This window comes from Solea senegalensis, linkage group LG8 (genome assembly GCF_019176455.1).
Source record: "Solea senegalensis isolate Sse05_10M linkage group LG8, IFAPA_SoseM_1, whole genome shotgun sequence".
Lineage (NCBI taxonomy): Eukaryota > Metazoa > Chordata > Actinopteri > Pleuronectiformes > Soleidae > Solea > Solea senegalensis.
This window is the reverse complement of record NC_058028.1, coordinates 11,311,131-11,333,022: the sequence shown is the minus strand read 5'-3', so window position 1 is coordinate 11,333,022 and position 21,892 is coordinate 11,311,131. Positions and strand designations below refer to the sequence as shown.

At 41.5% G+C, this 21,892-nt stretch overlaps 2 protein-coding genes across 4 annotated transcripts; both read left to right on the top strand.

Moving 5' to 3' along the window:
- Positions 1–59: 59 nt before the first annotated feature.
- rsf1a (remodeling and spacing factor 1a) lies at positions 60–13,373 on the top strand. 2 transcript variants are annotated; one of them, XM_044031359.1, is made up of 18 exons: positions 60–395; positions 2,284–2,375; positions 2,536–2,628; positions 2,740–2,945; positions 3,675–3,781; positions 4,282–4,383; positions 5,430–6,867; positions 7,016–7,202; positions 7,288–7,497; positions 7,639–7,743; positions 8,162–8,241; positions 8,327–8,375; positions 8,552–8,670; positions 9,224–9,288; positions 10,255–10,429; positions 10,524–10,750; positions 10,862–11,059; positions 11,162–13,373. In XM_044031359.1, the coding sequence occupies exons 1-18, from the start codon at positions 134–136 to the stop codon at positions 11,956–11,958; spliced, it is 4,512 nt and encodes a 1,503-aa protein (XP_043887294.1). In that variant the 5' UTR covers positions 60–133; the 3' UTR covers positions 11,959–13,373. The 2 variants fall into 2 exon arrangements, with proteins under 2 accessions (XP_043887294.1, XP_043887293.1); XM_044031358.1 differs by having other exon boundaries at positions 62–395; positions 6,992–7,202.
- Positions 13,374–16,439: 3,066 nt separating this feature from the next.
- clns1a (chloride channel, nucleotide-sensitive, 1A) lies at positions 16,440–21,311 on the top strand. 2 transcript variants are annotated; one of them, XM_044031346.1, is made up of 8 exons: positions 16,442–16,877; positions 17,364–17,500; positions 18,087–18,215; positions 18,418–18,528; positions 19,163–19,168; positions 20,131–20,304; positions 20,420–20,486; positions 20,868–21,311. In XM_044031346.1, coding segments are annotated over exons 1-8 (744 nt in total). In that variant the 5' UTR covers positions 16,442–16,758; the 3' UTR covers positions 20,869–21,311. The 2 variants fall into 2 exon arrangements, with proteins under 2 accessions (XP_043887280.1, XP_043887281.1); XM_044031345.1 differs by lacking the exon at positions 20,868–21,311 and having other exon boundaries at positions 16,440–16,877; positions 20,420–20,490.
- Positions 21,312–21,892: the final 581 nt, after the last annotated feature.

The following is a 21,892-nucleotide window of genomic DNA, read 5'->3' as shown; positions in this document are numbered from 1 at the left end:
TGACTTCAAAGTTTCTACTGAATCAGACCTTTTTCAATTTTGGCCTTTCACTGGTGGAATGGCAAACGGCTGTTAAGTCGCAACAACGCGTCTAAATTTGGTCGTGTTTTGAAAATCCCATCCGGAGGTTACAATGGTACTCGTACTGTGTAGCTTGACGCCGGTGAACGTTCGCTCTTCATTCATTTCACTCGCATCCCAGCAGCGAGCCCTCCCCTCCTGTTTCTCTCCGCTTGGAAAGATGGCTCCTCCGGCAGTGGCGAGGAGCTCTGGCCCGGCGCTATGCCCGAGCTTCGCGGAGGCCTGTTCGTTCCTGGACCGATATGGAGCGGCTCTGGATCTGCCCGAGATGACTTTCCCTCAGATGGAGAGGTATCTGCGGGAAACGACATCAGGTAAGCGGTCGGTTGTCTGCGGTGGCGTAGCTAGGAAGTGGCGTAAAGCTGCGACACTTGGAAACCGAAGGAGATGGGGGCCACTACTACTACCACCACCACCATCATCACAACTGGTGATGAGGATGACGAAAATGTGTGTGCGTGTGTGGTCGTGGCCCGGCAGCGCAGCATCAGAACGGGAGTTTTGTCAACGAGCTCTTTCACTTTCCTTCCCACTGTGGTGCACGTTGGCCCGGGTCTGAAACAGTTATTCTGCAAGACAGGAACAGTGTTGTGCCCTAAGTTCGCACGGGAACATTTGGGCAAAAAGACCGAGATGCTAACACGGAGCTAGTCATCTCCGCTCCAACACGGTAGACCGCTACGGCCAACAATCATCAGACCGTAGTAGTCAGAGTGTGGTGACATGTAGTCAGTGCTGCCTTGTATCTGTTAACGTTAAACTTGGTGCGGGAGCCATGATGCAGCAGCGACCACACACAGCCAGCTAGCTCCGGAGTGTTGTCAGGTGTAATTTTTCACCGGCCTTGCCTCACTGGCATCCGGACTAAAACGACAACAGTGTCCACTGTGTCTATGCGCCAATGTCGTGCTCATGGCAACGACATTATACACGTTAGATTTGTATTCTCACACGGGCCGAGAATAAAACAGAGGATGGTATTTTGCTGTTAAGTGGTAAGAGTGGCTGTCAAATGTGCGCACGCGCAGTAAACACTCCGGTTGGTGGCTAACTAGTTAGCACCAACGTTTCCGTCAACTTTTATTGTGCGAATCAAACGATCCCCTGTTATTAATTCACCACTCTGTCGCTTGTCAGGGAAAATATTATTTTTATCACAGTTGCTGTCGAGTTAGTAGCTTTACAGCCCGTGTCGAACGATATTTTTGGTTAGTGGTTCTTCTCCATTACCGTTAGCTTTATTGCTAATGGCTTCTGTGCGGTAAATAAAAACGAGATGGAAATGAAAGCTACAATTCATGATTTAGTTCACTACAACGCGTCACTGATATTTCACAATTGGCCACCTCTTTAATGCCATTTGTATGTTGGGATTCTGACACTTTATAAATAGTGCGAAAACGCTGAAATCTCAGATCTGGAATTTCCTCTAAATTCAAGGGCTCAGTAAAAGCCTCATATGAGACCACACGTTGCTGTCTGTTTTTCCCGTGTTCGATTTCTGTGGGATTTTCTGACAACAGAGTCATAAGGTCATAAGAGCATCATGACTAGGATGGGATGATATTATTGTACTTAATAAATGCACATCTCCCAACAACATGTTTTGTTGGCAATATATTTTTATTTTTTAACATAACCATTTCTAAATAAATAAAAAGGGAAAGGAAAGGAAAACCGTTAAGGAAGTAAGTCTTTTTAACATTACAAACTTAATATTTGTGCACTTTAAGAGCTTACAGATATTAATTAGATGCAGGTAGAATTTGTATAGCTGGCTCTGCCTAATTTCCTAATAATCTTCCATAACATATATATATATATGTATATATATATATATATATATATATATATATATATATATATATATATATATATATATATATATATATATATATATATATATATATATGTATGTATATATATATATATATATATATATATATATATATATATATATATATATATATATATATATATATATATATATATAAAAAACACATTTTTAAAAATACTGAAAAAAATGTGACATTTTTCCCATGACACCCTGGATGAAACATGCTGAGTTGTCTATTAGTTTTTTGGGAACCCCTAGCTGATTGTACATCAGTCTGATAAACAGTCCTAAAAAATAAACGTAGACACTGGGCCAAGAAATGTTGTATTGTATTTTTAATCACCCCATGTGTTTGTGCTCTCCAGTCCCCAAACCTCTTGTGGAGCTCCACGTGAAACTACTCAGAAAATTGGGAAGATCTGTGACAACAGATCGCTGGGAAAAATACCTGGCTAAGGTGAGGCTTCTGTGCATGGTTGTGATGTGAAATAACTGAGAATTTTTCACTAACTTATCTCTTTTGTAGTCCGAGGATATATTGAAAGTGGAGAAAGAAAATGTAGGGAAGATAAAAAAGACTTGTATGTGATGATTATGTTAAATCCTGTTGCCTTTAGGTTTGCCAGGAGTTGAATAGTACCTGGGCATGGGAGCTGGAACAGAAGGGCTACCAAGAGATGTCCATGGAGTGCAAGTCAAGCATCCTCAAAGTATGATGTGGCCCATTTTTACTTACTTTTAAGTGTCAAATACATCTTGGAGGCTGAAACATCTGTTATCAGGGAACCATTCACAGTTATTGTTGTATGTCTACCTCTCAGTACCTCTGCGAATGTCAGTTTGATGACAACCTCAAGTTTAAGATGGCCATCAATGAAGAGGACCCGGACAAGATGCGTCTGCAGCCTATAGGTCGGGACCAGCAGGGCCTGATGTACTGGCTTCAGCTGGACCAGGAGCAGAACATCCGGCTGTACACAGAGGAGCAGGACGATCTGGACGGATCCACATGGAAATGCATTGTTAGGTAATACTGGTAATACTCTCAACAGGTGGAACCAGTCTCTCATCTTCTCTCACGTCTTTCATTACTTAAAGTTACTACTAACAATTATAACATTCTGGATCTCGAAAGTTATTTTTCCAAAATTTTGTTCAGTTAGGATCATATTGCAAACCTTGTCTCTAAGGGATAGATCAGGTTGTCAGTTGGCAAACCAGGAAAAACAGATGAACAAAAGGCGCATCCAATAAAATCTACAGCAGCTTAAGTCTATAATGTTTTAAAAATGTGGTAACTGCTTTATCTCACCATTAGACAGCATTTTCCAACAAAATATGACATTTGTGTCACGCTTACACCCCGACACTAAAGTCCATAGAGAAACATTTTTTTTAGCTTGCAGGGACATGATGAGCTGCTGGTCTAATACTGCCAAGTTTGGTTAGTTTGCTAACATAATTTTAAGATATTGTTGAGTTAAGTTGCTGTAGATTTGAGTGAGTAAAATTAGTTTTTCCTGGTGCCCCCACTGGCAGCCATGTTTCTATTAACACATCCCTGTGTGCAACTGCATTTAAACTCAATGATCTGTTCAGTTTGTGTTCAAGTCATCTCGTTGATTCAATTTTTCCGTCCTTGCCTGGCAGTAGACTGCAGTTTATCATCAATCTTTCTCTTTCTCATCTGTGTCTTTTCAAATTCAGTTCTTGCGGTTGCATATCTGGGTTCACCCATGTATCCAATCTCTCTTAGGACTCGTAATGACTTGGCTGAGGCTCTGGACCTGTTGAAGGCTCAGATTGATCCAAACCACAGTCAGGAGAGGGACCAGAACCAGGCTGAGTCCACAGAGAATGCAGGTAATGCATATGAATAGATGAAGATCTGTAGATGGAAAAAGCAGTGGATCGAGTGTTTATGACAGTGAGTAATTAATCTCTGTGTAACCAAGAGAAAATAGTGGCTGTTTATTTTTCACTATCTTCTCTCCTTCATGTCAGTGGATTTTATGACCACGGAAGATTCAAGATAGTTTCAGGTCCCATAAAGACAAAAGTATCAAATCTACAGTCAACATTACATTTTTAAAAGCTGCAACCCAAAGCTGCTGATGCTACAAAAAGATGAACTCTCATTAAAAACTTATTATAATTATTGAGATTGAACTTAAATTATAGTAGAAATTGACATTTCTGTACTTTCTCTGTAGTCACAGACAGTTGTAATCCTTATGGAAATATTTTAAAATACCCATGAAGCCAGGTTTGTCTGTGAAGGCCAGAACATAACGTGCGGATTACATTTTTGCTACAACGGACTGCCTTTTAAATGTGTGCATTTCTGTGTTATGATGGCTTAGGAGATGAAGCCACAGGAGGCAGCAACCCTGACCCTTCCAAAGCTGCAGAAGAACACACCGAACCCAAGACAGTTGACCAAGTCAAGGAGCCCCTAAAACAAGGTACCAAATAATTAACCTGCCTGCTGTCACTCGGACTGAGACTAGCAATGCTTTTATGAAGTATATTCTGTTGAGTTAAATATCTAATGGACACATTTGATCAAATAGACAGAAAACAGAGAATAAATAAGTAAGAAAATAAAATATGATAGATCTGTTCATCCCTGATTCACAGCGTTTAGGGCACTGAAGAAGATGATTTTAGATATTTTGAAGGAACAGGACACCATAACATTTTATTTTTATGCCTCTGTTCCAGCAACTGCCATAACTGGAGACATTGTGTTTTGGGGTTTTCTGTGTCATCCCATATTTTGAACATGATATCTCAAGAATGTCTTCAAGGAATCTTGGAATCAAGTTTTGCACAGACATTCATTTGGAATCAAAGGTGAACTGATTAGGATTTGGTGGTCAGGGGTCAAATGTCAAGTTCATGGTGGCCTCAAAGATCAAATGTTATTGTCTTTTGGAAGTCATAATTCGGGAAAGGTATGAGATAATGTGACATAAATGTTTATTTGGACTCACGGATTAGCTCCTGAGATTTGGGTGGGTAAAAGTCAAGGTCACAGTGGCTTCAAAAATATGTTTTTGGCCTCGGAACCCCTTGTTGTATTGATGATCTGTTTCAATTCCTTTTTAAGAATGGCCAAAGTGAACAAAGGCTACATTCAGGCTGAGGTGACTCTTTTTTTCAGTTGTTGTGACTCGGATCACATTTTTTCTCAGAGCTGTGTGGACAATTGCCAATTCTGATTTCATATCAGGTCTGTGTCAGTGGGTGGTCCTAGATCCGATGTATATCTGATAGTATGTGGTCATACCCTAGAATCCATACAATCCATGCTGCTTTTTGCCAACTCATACATGCTAATCAATGCATTCTTTTACCAGCACATACATGCACTCATTGTTGACTTGGACTGAAGAAGTGCGGCAAAGTCAAAAACATCTATACTTTTTTGATTTGATATGAAGATTTGTTTTTATTTGTAATTACTGTTCATAGATTTTAATTGTTACACTGTTTTATTGTATTGAAGTTATAGATCAGGAGCAGCTGCAGCCAATCAAGCAGGAAAACACTGAGGCTGAAGTGAAAGAAGAGAGGGTAGACCACAAACCCCCTGTGTTCGATAACCGTGTGAGCACGATCACGACCATCGTCAAAGCAGAATCCAGGGACGCTGACACCCCCAAAAATGCTGTGTCGGTTGTTATGTCACCGGGTGCATCAGTGGTGAAACCGGAATTGAACAAGGAAGATGAAGCAGGGCGGGCAGTTGTCAGGAGCAGCCACCAGGCCAAGATACCACTGAAGAAGAGGGAGCTAAAGCTCGCAGAAAGCTACCAGAGTAACCATGTGAATAACAACAACAGCAGCAGCAGCAGCAGTAGTATTATTGTGTGCAACCCCTCAGTGATCCAGAGCAAGGACGGTCATGGAAGGGAAGGGAACTTATCTAACTCATTAGCTCCACCTCATGGTCCATCTGTGTGCCCGCAGGAGCAGCAGCAGCTAATGGCTGCTGCCTCCAGGCAAGAACTGACCAATGGAAGACCGTCTGTCCTTCTGCCTCACAAAGAGGGACACAACGGAGTCATTGGGGTCATTGGTCAAGTCGGTGTTATAGGTCATGTAGGTGTCATCCGCAGCCCGTCTGAACGACACCGAGCCGCCGGTGCTGAACAGCAGGAGCCAAATGGGCCAGGGTCAGACCTGTGGGGCTCCAGAGCAGTGGAGGGAGATAGGGAGGTGAGCAGGCAGTCAGTGCTGGTGAGGAAGGGACCTATGGAACGGGACTCTGCTGCTGCTCTTGCTCCTCACAAGGCGATGGAGGCTCAAACCGTTCGAAAGCTGCCAACATTGACACTCTCTAAATGTGATTCAACCCTTGAGGCTGCAGTGAGAAAAGTTGAATCTGATGCCGTATCTTCACAGTCTACAGAGGAGCCCAAGAGACAGCCAGCAAAAGACCTTGGTAAGGAGACAACAGAGGGACACTTGGACAGGGGGACGAAAACAGGACTCAGTCATCAACAGAAAGATGACAACAATGATGGGAGGGCGGGGAGGACAAAAAAAATATCTGTTGCAGAGGAAGGAAATAATGATGACCATGAAAAGAACAGAAGCACCTTATTGAAGCTGGAGGTTGAGTCAGTAGACACAGTTCCACCTCTAAAAGTGGACCAGAGAGATGAAAAAGGCCACACAGACCACCAGGGAGATGGGGTCAACGGTGAGCTTGAAGCCCAGGTCAGGGTGAAGGACAATGGTGTTGGATCAGCGGTGAGGCAGGGTCTCCTGGAGGAAGCCTCCTCTGAGCTTCAGAAAGAAGGAATCAGGCTGAAGATAAAGATTCCTCCTCACAGGAGAAACAAGTTAAAAGGAAAAGGGGGGAAAGGCGAGGAGAAAGAGGGGGAGCAGGACGGGCAAGATGACGGCAGGCCTCTGAGGAGATCTGCCCGGATTTGCAGGTGTGTATGGAAATAATGATTGATACTATTGGTGTTCAATATCTATTGGTCCACTGTAATCTTAGGTACAACTCGTTTGATTCTGACAATAAATTTAGTCCCATTTACACCTTTTTTCTTGAAGATCATCTGCTTTGCCAAACTGCAGGCCGAGCTCGAAGGCAGCAGAGAGCCAGAGAAAGAAACCTCAAAAAAAACAGGCACTGGCTTCCAGAACGAGGGAAGATGAGCAAGAAGAGGATGAAGAAGAGGAAGAGGAGGAAGAAGAGGAGCAGAGCTCTGCCATAAAGAATAGCAGAAAAGCAGAACTGGTCATGCAAAGCAGGAAACGAAGGGTAAACCGTTTCTAATTGTGACTGACAAACATATTATTGTTTACCTTTTTGTTTTTCTGTGTGTTCACCTCTATTTCATTTTCAGGGGAAACGGAGGCATCGGCGCCCCCGGTGGTCCAATATTCGCTCAAAGAGGCGAAAACTGAACGAGGGAGAAGAGGTGGAGGACAGAAGGAAGAAACAAGGAGAGGAGGAGAGCGAGGGAGGGAGCGACTCAGAAGAATCCTGTAAATCAGAGGACATCCCCAGTGAAGATGCCTGCACTCACTGTGGCCTGCCCAACCACCCTGAACTGGTAACTGTTTATAGTACTCGTATTATAGTACAATAGTAAAATGTATGTTCGAAACAAATAACAAACCCAAGGTTTGAGCCGGTGAACTCCTGTTTATTTGTTTCACAGTTGTCACATTTCAAATCTTCACTCTGTTCTCAGATTCTGTTGTGCGACTCCTGTGACAGTGGGTACCACACTGCCTGTCTGCGGCCACCGCTCATGTTGATTCCCGACGGAGAGTGGTTCTGTCCACCTTGTCAACATGTAAGAGCAATATGTTGTTTAACACAATTCACCAGGGCTTTCCTGAGCCAATCCCCCGATCATCTCAACCCGATCTTTTACTAACGCTGCAGGGATTTCCACAGCGCTTGCTGATGCCTACTTTGTTAATGTGAATGCAGTGAATGTAGCAGAGCGACAAGTCAGTGTATGTACATAATATAAATGTGATCTCTGGTATCAAACAATCAATCAATTAAAAAAACAGTGTTTTGTGCAGTTCTGTCATCTAAGCAAATATAAGTATCTGTTCAGAACTTGGTACTGGCAGTTTCTCTATCGTAAAAAAATATGTTTTAGGGCCCAAAAAAGATAATCGTTTCATTTTCAATGGAATTCATAAGCAGCACATCTTCAAAAGACCTGACTGAATCCTGGTGTTTGGTTTTTGTTCCTTCAGAAGATGTTGTGTGAGAAACTGGAGGAGCAGCTACAAAATCTGGACAGTGCTTTGAAGAAAAAGGAGAGAGCAGAGAGGAGGTAAAGGCACACGCACATACACCACACACACAAAATAATCCTAAACTATGTGAATACTGAGCCTCCTCATTCTCCGTCTGTGCAGGCGGGAGCGCCTGGTGTATGTGGGAATCAGTGTGGAGAACATCATTCCTGTGAGTTAATATCAGCTATCAGCAACAGTGTGTGGTAGTCGATCATTTACAAGGGTCAAACAGAAACGGAAAGCTTCACCAACAATTACAGTTTTCACACTGTGATTTTACAGTACAGTGTAATTTTACAATTTTTTAGTGTTCAACATTAAAAAGAGTTTCCTTCAATTCTGAAGGGAGATGAGGAGGACGACGAGGAGGAAGAGGAGGAGAGGTCTCCGAAGAAGAAAGTTTCCGAAAAGAGCAAAAATCTCGGAAGGAGATCAACAAGAACCAGAAAACATATCAGCTACAGGTATGGGCTTCAAGGCAATGGTTGTATTCCAGCAGCAGATTTAGTTCATACTGAGATAAGTTTTTTTTTAAATTACTTCAAATGGATAGTTATATGAGGTATGGACGCATAGTCGGCACTGACTTTGTCGAGTGTGCTGCCATCACCAAGGTCCAGCCTTGCCACACACACATACACTGAAAAAAATCATAGGCTTTTTTTAATAACACTTGCTCGAGTCTCAAATTTCTCATGAAAAAGTTTGCAGATCTACTTCTGCCTTGTTTGGTGAGTTTGTCACTGAGGTAAATTCAAATAAAGGCGTTCAGATGTCTCAAAATAAAACATTTGATCTTACTAATGAAAGCAGCAGTGGATCAGCAGCTCCTGTGAGCTGTGATTTGAAAATCACAGATTTGAGTGATTTACAGGCTTTCCTGACTGGATGCTTAATCTTTTGGTCCGTGGTATCAAACCCATTGACTGCAGTTTGAATGCATTCCAAGCTGGGAACTCATCATTTTTTGTGGCTACTTCTAGTTTATATTTGTGGGTCATTGTGTGTGCATTGCAGGTTTGATGACTTTGATGACGCCATCGATGAAGCTATAGAAGAAGACATCAGAGACCTCTGTGGTGGTGAGTGAACTGCAGCAAAAATATTTGACTCATTTCTACAGATATCAAAGCAGTTTTAATGAGTTTTCATTATTGATCATGTAGTCAATTATTTTCTAGGTTAATCAAGTAGTTGTTTGGGCCATAAAATATCAGAAAATGGGGAAAAAAAGGTCAAATTTCTGTTTCCTAAACCTAAAAGTGACGATGTCCTTAAACCGTAAACTGAATAGCTGTGATTTGTTTAAGAGGAGCAAATGACAGATATTGTGAAAAGAAACATCTGTAATAAAAAAACATTCAAACAAAATAAACAACTATCAGTTTAAAAATTAAAAAATGTTAAAATAGGTTAATATACCTGGAGACCAGCTGATAGCAACTGTCCAGGGTGTACCCCGCCTATCGCCCGGTTGAGTTTATTCTGTAGACTTCAAAAGAACATTATCCACACTTGAAAAGCCACATCTACTCTGAAATGTCCACTCTCTTTCCTTCCTCCAAATTTGGTTTAAATCAGTTAAACAGTTTTTTATGGACCCTGCTAACAAATAAACCAACCAACAAACAATCATGATGGACACAAAAGTTAGCCATATTAGACCGTTTCAATGGAGCTCACCCAGTTTATTAAAATAATTCCAACCTAAGGAGAGGATGTGTTTGTGATTACGCTTTAGATTCAAGATTCAAGATTCAAAGATTCAAGATTCAAAGTGTTTATTGTCATATGCACAGTAAAGAAACACGTTTCCCTGTACAATGAAATTCTTACTTTGCTGTCCACTCAAAAACACCAGCATAAAGTAAAAAGTAAAAAAGAGATGCTTTTGTAAAAAAAGTATAAATATACATAAGAAAAATATAAATATTACAAAGAGACTAAAATAACATATATGCATAAAATAAGTGTAAAAATAAGAACTGTACATAAAGTGAACACAGATGAACACAGATTTAAAGTGGCATATTTATATTGTGATGTAGGAACAGGGCCGGGCAAAGAAATCAATACCATGCCTGCAGAGGATGGGAAAGAAAGCCAGCGGCCAATCAGAAGCCAGGCACATTTTGTGCGCAGCAGAAAGAAGCGGAGGCTGAACGACCTGGAGAGTGACAGCACGGCAGCAGAGAGCGAAGACGAGTTCATGCTCAGCAACAGGTTAAAGACACACGCCTTCATTTCTTTGACTCTCTCTCTCTCCCACCTTCTCTCTCTGCCTCTTTTACTCATTATCCTCCTCTTTTTCTTGCAGTTCAGAGGATGAAGATTTTGGCGCGTCTGGGGCAGATGATTATGAGGAAGAAGAAGATGGTGGCAGTGACGTGGGCAGCTTGGAGAGTGGGATACCCCACAAACGGGCGCTGAAAAGGGCACTCAAACACAGAGTCAGCAAGACCCAACACAGGGGCAGGAAACGACCCAGGCGGCGGCGGAGACGCTCCTCCGAGGAAGAGGAGGAAGAAAGTGAGGAAGAGATGGGTGAGTGCACAACAGTGTGGAACTTCGGAGTATGTTGGTTGGATTGTATTGAAAAAATTATGGGAAAGTGAATCCAGAGAAAAAGATCTCTCCCCCTGGTGTTGTCTCCAGACTCTGACCAGTTCAGCGACATGACTGACAGTGACGCTGACAAAAAGAGACGAGGCCTGAGACGCGGCCAGCGGCAGCAGGTCAACTACCGCGAGACATCCGAGTCCTCGGACAACTCCCGGCCGTCCGCCTCCCAGAACAAGGTCAGGCCGAGAGGGAGGCCGCGCAAGGAGCGTCTTTCCAGCGACTACAGTGATGGTTAGTCACCGCTGCAGTATTGTTTCCTCCTAAATCACTTTTAATTTGACATCAAAATTATTTTATCCTCATAAATCCCTTGTCTTTTTGTTTTTCCTCCAGTGTCGCACTCTTCCAGAGACTCGGATGAGGAAGAGGAGGACTACGAAGACGAGGAGGATGACCAGAAAAGGAGAAGGATCAGGAGAAGAGAGGAGAAAGACCTGCAGAGGAGGAGGATGAAAGACAAATGGAGGAGAGGCAAAGATGACAAAGACGAGGACAACAGAGAGAGGCGGAGGCGGCTGAAAGAGAAAGAGTTGAAGGAGGTGGAAAAAGACAAGCGGAGGAGATTAAAGAGAACGGACAGAAAAGAGGAGGACCTGGAGAAGATGGGCAGAGGAAGGAGGCGGGAGATCTTGTCACAACAGCGGCGCAAACGGCTCGCACAAATGCTGAAGAAACAGCGGCCTTCCACAGATGACGACGACGAGTCAGAAGATTCAGAGTCGTCATCAGAAGAAGATCGTCCAATTCGCAAAAGACTCAACCGCATTGACTCAGATGATGATGACGAGGAGGATGAGGAAGAAGAGGGGAGGCAGAAGAGGAAGTCTTCAGCTTCAGAGAGGAGGGTGGATGGCGACACTCAGGAAAAGGGAAGGGGCCACAGCCTGTCGCCATCAAACAGACATCAGACCTCCAGAGGGTTAGCCAAGCCTGGGGATGGAAGTCCCACAACGACCAAGGATGGTGCAGAATTAGGCAGGCAGGGCAAACACAATGGCCCCTTCCATCCAGAAGACTTAGAGGAGGAGGATGAAGAGGGGGATGAGGGGGATGAGGAGGACGATGACGAAGAGGGGGAGGAGGGCCAGACAGACTCATTAAACTCTGTCCAGAACAGTCCACTGTCATGATGGCTGTGTTTGTGCGAATAACACTTGTCTCTCTATTTCAGTTTTTTTTGTAACTGTCAGACCTTGTTACCCACAAACCACCTGTGGAATCCAACTCCACCCCCATCCTCACTGTTGTATCGTGGTAGAGTGCCATTCACTGTAACGTACGGTACCTCACAACAGAACTTTGTCAGTACCTTTCACACTCACCGTCACTTCTTGGACCAACAGCAGCTCGCAGCACTTTGTGTTTCAGTGGACACTCTGAAGCGTACCACCGCAGGTTGTCGTAACCATTCCTCTGGACTCTGAGTCTTGGACGTCTCTCTGGTGTGTCCATGTGATGGAATGGCCGTGGTTTGTGTGTGTACGCTCGCGTGTTTGTGTAGTGTACCTCATTCTAAAGCACTTCATCATTCTTATGGCACTTAATAACCTGCTGCCAAGGCGAGCACCAGTGTCAGACCAAACACCAACAAGTCAGGAGATCGAACGACAACAAAACTGCAATTTAATCTGGTTGCACATTTGCACACGAGGATGATTTGGGTTTTATTTGTCCCAAGACAAAGTCCAGTGAGCAACACCACCACAAGAAAGATGTAAAAATCAATGTTCTCTAACATTGTCTTTGGAGATCAACATAAAAAACAGTAATAACAATAATCAGAAGTCCGTGTCACAAACATAGACTTAAAAATGTAGACGCTGCATTGGCCCTTGAATCACATGTTGCCGCCATGTTTGTTCAAAAACAAAAACAGATGGAGGTGGTGAAGACATTTTAGCAGACCAACTTCACATACACCACAAAACCTTAAATGTACAAACAACCCGTTTTGAGACACTTTTTATCCAGAAACAGTGACTCTTCCTTTGTTCTTCTGTTTTGATTTTGTTCAGAAACCAATATGGCAGCAACACTGACACTTGGCTACAGTAAACCAGAGCGGTCAATGCAGTGTTTATGGTGCAGGAGCAGCATAAACTTGCTCAGTTTGTGGTGCGTTCAAGTGCTCTCGTTAACTCGTGAAGTAAGATTTGTTTTAACATGATCATCAAAATGATCAATATTTTAAAACGCTTTTTTTAAATGTAGCTGCTGAGAGTTTTTCTTTCTCTTTTTCGAACAAAGCAGTGAAAGAATCACCTGAACGTGAGTACATGATAGAAATTAGACGACGGTCATGTGATCACTTAGTAAGCAAAACCTAAAAAATGAAAATTCCTCTTACACAGACTGGGGTGAATGAGCAGTAAAACAGACAGTGGAACCATTTTGGATCAGTCCTGGATTGGCTTTGTTTCCTCCTCGGCGTGTTTGCTTTCACACTGGTCGCTCATTTGTTCCACAGGCCTTGGTTTCGGTGGGAATATGTTTGCTGTACATACTTTGCCTGTTTCACTGTAAGATAATAGATGTTCTGTTCTTAGTCCTCTTGTAAAATATAGTGTTATATTTTCTATATGAAGGAGAGGAGTTGAGATGCTGCTGTGGGTGGACGCGTGCAGACCTCTGGGGTCTGTGTGATTTAGTGTGAAATGAGACCAGCACAGAGCTGATTCACTGCTTGAACCATCATCAAATTGTTACAAAGAGCCGGATGCTGCTCACTTTGAGCCGAACGCTGCACATGTCCCGAGGTTTTTAACTGTTTCATAGCCCTGAATTTTACCCCCCAGGAGTTTTTAACGGAGGAACAAAGCTTTATTTTTCTGACTGAGGCTCAGGGGAGGAAGACGAACGACTGTCAGCAAAACAAACAACCTTTAACCTTCTTGTTTACTCCACCATTCATCAAACACCTGGTTCACTGCGAGGACCGAGGCTGGAAGAATCCATCCATAGAAATTACAGTTTTCGGCTCTGACAGTTTTTTTCCCCTGCCTGTTTTTGGGTCTGCAGGATCTTTCAATCTTTAAAGTGCGTGTAAAGCAAATGCAGAGTTTCTCCTCTTCACACATTAAAATATGTTACAAAATAGTGGCTGAGAACATGTACATGTACAACTGTGGAGTAAACACTGAAAACAGTTTCTCTCCAGTCTTCTGTTCAGATATGTTCAAATATGTCACTGGAGCCAGAGTGAATATAACTCATCTTCAGATGCTGTAATGATATAAAAACACTTGGCAGTGAATTATTCACTCGTGATTAACTGCACATGCTCTACACGACTGCCTTCGGTTTACCAGCTGAGATGTCTTTTTCTCAAAAGTGTATGTCTTCCCTCCATGAAAAAAAACACACAAAAGCTCATTTAATTCATTCACTTCATTTAAAATTCATGAAAGATGTGGAAAAGGAGTTGTAGATCTCACAGCAGAGAATGTTGCTGAATTTGACACAATTTGAAAACCTCGATTTTAATCAGATGAGATGTTTTTCCATTTCTTCACACGGTCTTTAACTAGGAGACCGTGAGACTGAGACGTCAGAGCCGACAATGAAATAAAATCCCCTGGATGTTCGTGTGACAGCAGATGAACAACAGCTGGTTAAAAAAAACAATGTGATTCATTGTCGTGTGTAAACATGAATCTGCCCTCAACCTTTGAACTTTTTAATTCCACTTTAAATAGCAAATACATTCACTAACAAGGAGAAGAGGTTACACTTAATGGTCCAGTGTGTAAAAATTTAGGCAAAATTGTATTTTGTATAAAACGAGAACATTTGGGGAAAAAAAGTCTGTTTAATCTAGATTTAACTGATACTTTAAGTGGAGACTTTTAGCAGTTTGATGAACACCATCAGATCGAAGCTTCATGCTTTAACGATTCCAAACTGATCTCAGTTCCCCGAAAATTATTTTATTTATGTTTTATATTTTGCTTCATCCAAGTTAGATGCATAAAACTTCACCCAAACACATTTTAATCTGCAGTTTCACCACAAAACAGGAAACTAACTAAGTCAAAAAAGTCCCAAAGCCATCAAGTTAAAATGTCATTTTAGAACTGTGTCTAATCTCAGCTCTCTTCAGCCGCTTACAAGTCAAATTTGAAGATGAGATTGATGGAGGATTATTATCTTCGCTCCTGTGTTTAAATGTTGATTTATTTCTTTTTTTTTAAATCTAAATAAAACAGGTCAGATTCTGTGTTACATTGAGCAAACCAATAACTCAGTGTTATTCAGATTTACATATTATTATTCTTTTTTTGTGAAAACTCCCTGCTTCTGTTTGACAAAAAGCTGGATTCAGATGTCAGAGTTTGTGAGTCACATTCATCACCAGGTGAATTTCTAAATGTTCTTTCAGGTACTTTCCTCTGAGCCCATGACAAAATACGAAAGACTTCAATGCTGACATTTACTGATCATCACAGCAGTGACCTCAGAACATTATGAACTCCACTCTCAAAGCTGGTAAAAAAAAAATAATTAAGATTTAAGTCCCAAACCAGTATTTTCTTATGACTTTTTTGGGGTTTTTTTTTAATCATGGTGGAAACAATGTGCATCATTTGTTCAGTAAAATAATCTGGATTAATTGAGAACAGGCACCAAGTGAACACGACTGCAGCTCCTTCCATGTCTTTGTTGTACTCAAACTGTAGTATCGCTGTAACATAAATGTTTTTTTTAAATTATTAAAACCAGCATCGCAGGCATCTCCTCAAACACACATGCACATGCTGCTGCTGTCTGTGCCTTCTTTTTATTCCATTTGTTCATCCATTTATCACATTTAATCTAATCCTGACATTTGTAGGATGATTCATAAATCAAAAGCTGTAATTAGGAGAGTAATGATAATTTAACAATGAAAAACTGTAAAACTCTGCTTTACGTTGTGAATCTGACTCATAGTAATGATGCCAAATAAATATGTAATTACATTTTTATTATAATCTATCAATAACATCAAATTTCTCTTACTCTGTCACTCTTGCACTTTCAATAAAGGTCAAAATTGTTGACATTGTCCAACATGTACTCAAAATCAAATACAATCTGAAAAATACCTGTTTTGACTAAAGTTGTAGAAGAAAATGTTTAAAATCCATTTAAATTATTTTTTAGAATTATAAATAATATAATTTGTATTGTTGGTTATTTTGTTGCGGTTCTGCCATTTTTGTCATCCAAAAATGACATGTATTTTAATAATATATTTAAAAGGGGAAAAAAATTAATGTGATTTAAAACTATGAAATAAACTTAATAAGGTAAAAAGTAAAAATGTTTCTCCCTCTGAAAAATAGAAAGTTTGAGTAAAGAACAACAGCAAAGTCTTTCTGGTTTGAGTCACAGCGACGTAAGTCTCAGAGCATGGATTGTTTCGCCCTCTAGTGGCCATTAAGCGTGACTACAGCGACGCCTGACTCTAGTCAATGTAGATATAATCACGTATAATTAGTACTTCCGGTTACAGCTTTAAAAATAAAATAGTAAGAGTGTATTTTCAAGATGTGGCCACCAGAGGGCAGTGTATCGAGACTTGTGAGACTGTAGTTGCATACGCTCCTGTGCACAGTGGCTACGGGAATTCGGGCAATACGCATGGAAGAACGTATTTTGGTCACGTGACCGCAGGACGTTGAAGCAGCGACCCATCTTGCCGCGATAATTGGTCTCTGAAAGCTCGGCATTCACCACCAGTGTCCCCTCGCTGACAGCCATCGATTTGTTTCTGGAGAAAAGCAACACTTTTCGCGGCTCCCAGTTTGTTCACTCCCAGCTGCGGAAGCAGAGTAATTATTTACTGAGAAGTTGTCCCGGGTTAAACTCGCAGGCTTTGTGGCACGACACGGGTCCAGTCGTCACAGCCCCGGTTTCTTTCATCGTCAGCGGCTTCGCGGACATTTACGATGGTTGTACTGAAGAACCTTCACCCTCCCACCGAGGGAGTGCGACTAGAACAAGCCGAGACCACAGCGGTGATGGACGGACAGAGGCTGGGCTGCGGCACGCTGTTCGTCGCTGAAACGTAAGTGTTTCTTTGGTTTCAGGTTGAGTTTAGTTTATTCGCCCATGTTTTAAAACCTATAAATGTGTGTTTTAAACAGACATGTTATTATAAGTCACAAGTATACTCTACATAAAGTGTGATGATGACACAGTAAATCATAAAACGTTCCACGATTCAGACGTCTGGCCTCGTGCTAAGTACTTCCGGAGCAATACGTTTTCAAAATAATACAAGGAACTTGAACATCACACAGGTTTGCAACCACGATTTGTTGAACTTATGTGTGTGTGTGTGTGTATGTGTGTATATATATACATATATATATATATATATGTATATGTGTGTGTGTGTATGGATATGTGTTTTTGTTTATACATATTTATATACATACATGTGTGTGTATATATTTTAATAACCATTTATTTATATATAATGGATTGTTTAAAAAAAAAGTATGCATAATTACTCAAACACCGGTGTTTGCGCATGCTTTGTGTTTCTCAGGCGTCTGTCGTGGTTCGATGGTTCAGGGATGGGTTTCTCTCTGGAGTATCCCACCATTGGTCTCCACGCCATCTCCAGAGACGTCAGTGCTTTCCCTCAGGAACATCTGTACGTCATGGTCAATGGCAAACTCAGTGGTGAGGGTAACTCTTAAGTGTTTCAGTTGGTCAGTTTTCACTAGTACTGTCAATTAGGGAAGTAAATGTAACAAATGAAAGGGATAATTTGTTGTGATTAATCATTGCTTTCCATTCTCCTCTATAATGTGGCAACAATTTTGGTTCTCCTGTTGGCCACAGATGATTCAATTGAGTTGTATTTGTATTGCCCCAAATCACAGCACTGTACAAAGTAACCGTACAATATTATAGAGAGAAGAGACACCCAATAATTCACACAATGAGCCCGCCCTGGGCATCAGTGGGGTGGAAAAAAAAATACATTTTATCAGGAAGAAATCGCTGACAGAACCAGACTCAAATGTGCAGCATCTGCCTCGACCGATTGGGGTGAAAAGAAAAATTTGGGACAAAGGAGAGGTGGAGACAGAGGGGGAAAGAAGGAGGCGAGGAGCAGATATAAAAACAGTAGCCATGATAAACAGCTGGGCCATGATAAAGAGAGATATAAATACATCTTTGTTAGCATCCATCTTTGCCAGGTTGGGTGACGTGCATATTGGCTTTTTCTGCTGCTGCTCAACTTTCTACTCCGTCCTTCCAGATGAAAATGAGACAGAAATGGCAGAAAAAGCAGCTGACGATGACGGAGACGACGGCAGCGGCAGTGATGGTGATGATGAAGAGGGAGTGATCACAGAGATTCGATTTGTGCCCAGTGATAAGGCGGCATGTGAGTGACCACCACATAAAGATGTTTATCCCTACCATAATAAGTGAAGTATCAAATTAATCAATCTGCTACTGAAAATTGTCCCACACATGCACTGAAATTACTTACATTTAATAAAAAAAGAAAAAAAAAGACCTAAAATGAAGTTAGGTTGAATTGTCAATAGCCAATTTATAGCTTTCCATTTTCTGGTGTCTTTTAGTGGAGTCCATGTTTTCAGCTATGTGTGAGTGCCAAGCTCTGCACCCCGACCCAGAGGATGAAGACTCTGACAATGACTTTGAAGGAGAGGAGTATGACGTGGAGGAGGCTGGTGAGGGAAACACACACACACAGGCTTGCACTGCTATTCTTCTTTGGACACTGCACTGACTTCCATTCATTTGAACAGCCTAAACAAAACCTTATCCCCCACCTTAACCATAACCAGTTAATATCGAAACCCAACCTTAACTTAACCATAAATCTTAGCCCTTAACCAATTTTTCATAATGGAGGTTCTGTCTCATTTGGACCAGGTTTCGGTCTTCATGAGGACTACTGGTCCTGACAATGTCAGTGTTGATGCCAGAAAAGGTCATAAAGTAATAACCAATGCAAGTACACAGCTATTCTTTTAGGACACTGCATTGACTTGCGTTCATTTCTACAATCTTAAAGCCTTTCTTTATTTTAGTGTTATTTAATAAGGACAGATACAGTAAAGCATCTGTAGCTACTGTTATTTTCCAGTGCCTTTTCCCAGGTGGAAATATTCAACCTCATAATCAGTTCAAGCCTAACTCAAAAGTTAATTGTGTAATAATCTGCATCTGTAAGAAGTATATAGAAAAAAAGTTGTAAAATGTTCTTGACTAAAATGAGAATGTTAATGACATTAACTACTTCTCTCCTCGTGTCCTTGTTTTCTTTGTTTGTCCTGCTGATTTTCTGGACTGTTTTTGCAGAAGCAGGTAAGATGTCCACAATATTCATCTCCAAACATTTACTGTATTTAACTTGAGCAGATCTAAGACTTAATGTGTCCAAAGACTTGTATTTTAGCGTTGTCCATTTTTTCACCCTTCTGCACCTGTGAACAAGAACTCACAATCCTTTTCTCCTTGGGAATATCTCATTTTAAGGCCGCTGTCTGTGAAATCTTGTCTCATAATCTATGTTAAATAGCTCTATATTCTGACGGCCCTCGTCGGTCTGAAGTGTGTGCTCAGTCACTACGTTTACATGCACAGTTTAATCGAGCTAAGGCCTTAGTCTGACTAAGACGAGGCAACTGGACAACTTGCAGAGTCCGAGTATACATGTGGAGGAGAAAATCGATTTGTACGTCTGACTCCGCCTCCATAGGTGGCACTGTATCACTCTGTGAGCTAGTGGGTATTGAATCAGTTTCCTGTTGACCTTTTACGTCACAGAAAAACAAAACGTGAACGGTGAGATGGATCGTGCTGTGCGTGCTCCGACCCTAGTCCGACTAAGCGTAAACAGGAGTTTAGTGCGGGACTAATCTGACTATGAATCACAATATCGGTGATGTTAGTCCGACTAAGGCTAGCTGGATTTTAGTCTGACTTGCGTGTTTACATAACATTAGGAAAACAGAATTATTCTCTTAAAATCAGACTTTTAACATGCATGTAAACACACTGAGTCTCTCAGTCCCACAAATCTTGACAGAAACGTTTCCAGCTTTTCCAGAACTCTTTATGCAGTCAGGAGCCAAAACTCCACAAAGAGACGAAGCTGGGAAACACTAGTGATCTGGAAGTGGCCTTGCTGTGAAAATTGTTCCTTTTTCTTTTTGATTGTCGTTACTTTATGTGGAAAAAAAAAAAAAAGCATTTACCATTGCTCAGAGAATCATCTCTCTCTCTCTCTCTCTCTTTCTCCCCCCTCCCCCCCCTCCATTAACTAGAGCATGGCCACGTCAACATACCGACCTTTTACACCTGTGATGAGGGTCTGTCGTCGCTCACGCAGGAGGGCCAGGCCACGCTGGAGAGACTGGAGGGGATGTTGGCTGAGAGCGTAGCTCAGCAGTATCACATGGCCGGAGTCCGAACTGGAGAAAGCAAACCTGAGTTTGAAGGTTGTTAGAGAGAGAAAGAGAGAACAAATCATCCTTGTTATTTCTGATGTTCATAAATGTCTTTTTTTCTAGGTTTGTTTATAGTTGCTCAGTGTATTTTTCCTTTTGTTGACAGATGGTATGGAGGTGGACGCAGAAGCGCCAGAGGCCGGACAGTTTGAGGACGCAGATGTCGACCACTGGTGAGTTTCACCAGTTTAATTTCTGTCACATTTTGATCATATACAGTGCTTGCTTATCAAATGTATTATGCCACCTGTCACTGGGCTTCTTCAGAAATGAATCAAGCATAACATTAACATTGATTCTTAATCAAGAAATAATAATGTCCTTTTCTATTTCTTCTGGGTTTTTTTTCAAACAGTAAAAAGGAGCTTCTACATACTATTGTATTAACCATTACACCAATGTGGTCTAATAATAAGTTTGTTAAGCACTGAATGTTCATGTACAAAGATATTTGCCAACATTATGTTGGTGCCGTTATTTTAAAAATCTGTTTTATTTCTAGTAAATAATGCCGTCTGTTGTGTGGCTCATTTACATGTTATGTGACTTTGTAGATGGAAGTCATCTCGGCAGCCAATCACAGCACTGGAGTTGCATCATGGGACTGGAGGGGTGGACAGCAGCACTTATTTGCAGTTATCAGCTCTTACTCTTTCTTTGTTCTCTCCCCCGTTGTCCTGTGAATTTAAAATGGTCTCGGTAGTCGTCTGTATATTCCTACACTCTCTTCATGTTGTGTTGCATTTAAGGTTCACTGTGTTCCTTTTTATGCTCATCCTCCATCTCTAATGATCTGTCCATGTCATCAGAACATTGAGCGCCACTCTGCATGTCAGTCAAATCAGCTACAGTAGACTATTGAGATGCAGCCTAAAGGTTAAAAAAAAATGGCTTTTCTGTTTTGTACCTAAAAAAACTAATTTAGTGTCTGATTTTTCTCTCAAACTGAATTTAAGTTTTTGTATCAATTTATCAATAAATGCATAGTTTTTCTACAAGCTTGTGAAGTTGATTTATCTTAACTGTGTAACAAATCAGTGTAGATTTATCAGGTGGCCAAAATGAATGACTGTATGTTACAGTGGATAATAGCATTTCATATTTCATAGGTTTTTGGCTGGTAACTGTATTAAAAATTGAAATATTCAGTAGGCTAATAATTGCATGTCAACCTTTCAGCATCATGGAAAACCAGTGCTCTGAAAGAGAGCTCTGTTAGGGAACCGACTCTGACCAAACACAAGGTTGTTAAAGGACTGGAAGGACGTGTCCCAGTGGCATTTTTCCAATGACAACACTGCTTACAGATTCCCATCCATTAATCTTCTACCGCTATATCCTCCACTTGAGGATCGTGGGGGGCACTGGTGCCAATTCCAGCTGACATAGGGCAAAAGGTGGGGTACACCCTGGACAGGTTGCTTGTCCATCACAGGGCCATATAGAGACAAACTACCATCCACTGTCACACTCACGCCTTTAGTCAATTTAGAGTGTCCAATTTCCCTAATCCCAACCGCTTACAGATTCCCACAGTGTAAAATATCCTTACCTCGGCAACAGCAGTGACTGTCTACAC

What these genes read in the sequence shown, in the direction of transcription:
- clns1a (XM_044031345.1), top strand. Translation starts at nt 16,759, where the DNA reads ATGGTTGTACTGAAGAACCTTCACCCTCCCACCGAGGGAGTGCGACTA. An exon ending in ACGCTGTTCGTCGCTGAAAC is followed by an intron (nt 16,878 to 17,363) that starts GTAAGTGTTTCT and finishes TGTGTTTCTCAG; the next exon opens with GCGTCTGTCGTGGTTCGATG. An exon ending in AAGCAAACCTGAGTTTGAAG is followed by an intron (nt 20,305 to 20,419) that starts GTTGTTAGAGAG and finishes TTTTGTTGACAG; the next exon opens with ATGGTATGGAGGTGGACGCA.
- rsf1a (XM_044031358.1), top strand. Translation starts at nt 134, where the DNA reads ATGGTACTCGTACTGTGTAGCTTGACGCCGGTGAACGTTCGCTCTTCA. An exon ending in AAGGAGAGAGCAGAGAGGAG is followed by an intron (nt 8,242 to 8,326) that starts GTAAAGGCACAC and finishes CCGTCTGTGCAG; the next exon opens with GCGGGAGCGCCTGGTGTATG. An exon ending in CATCAGAGACCTCTGTGGTG is followed by an intron (nt 9,289 to 10,254) that starts GTGAGTGAACTG and finishes ATTGTGATGTAG; the next exon opens with GAACAGGGCCGGGCAAAGAA.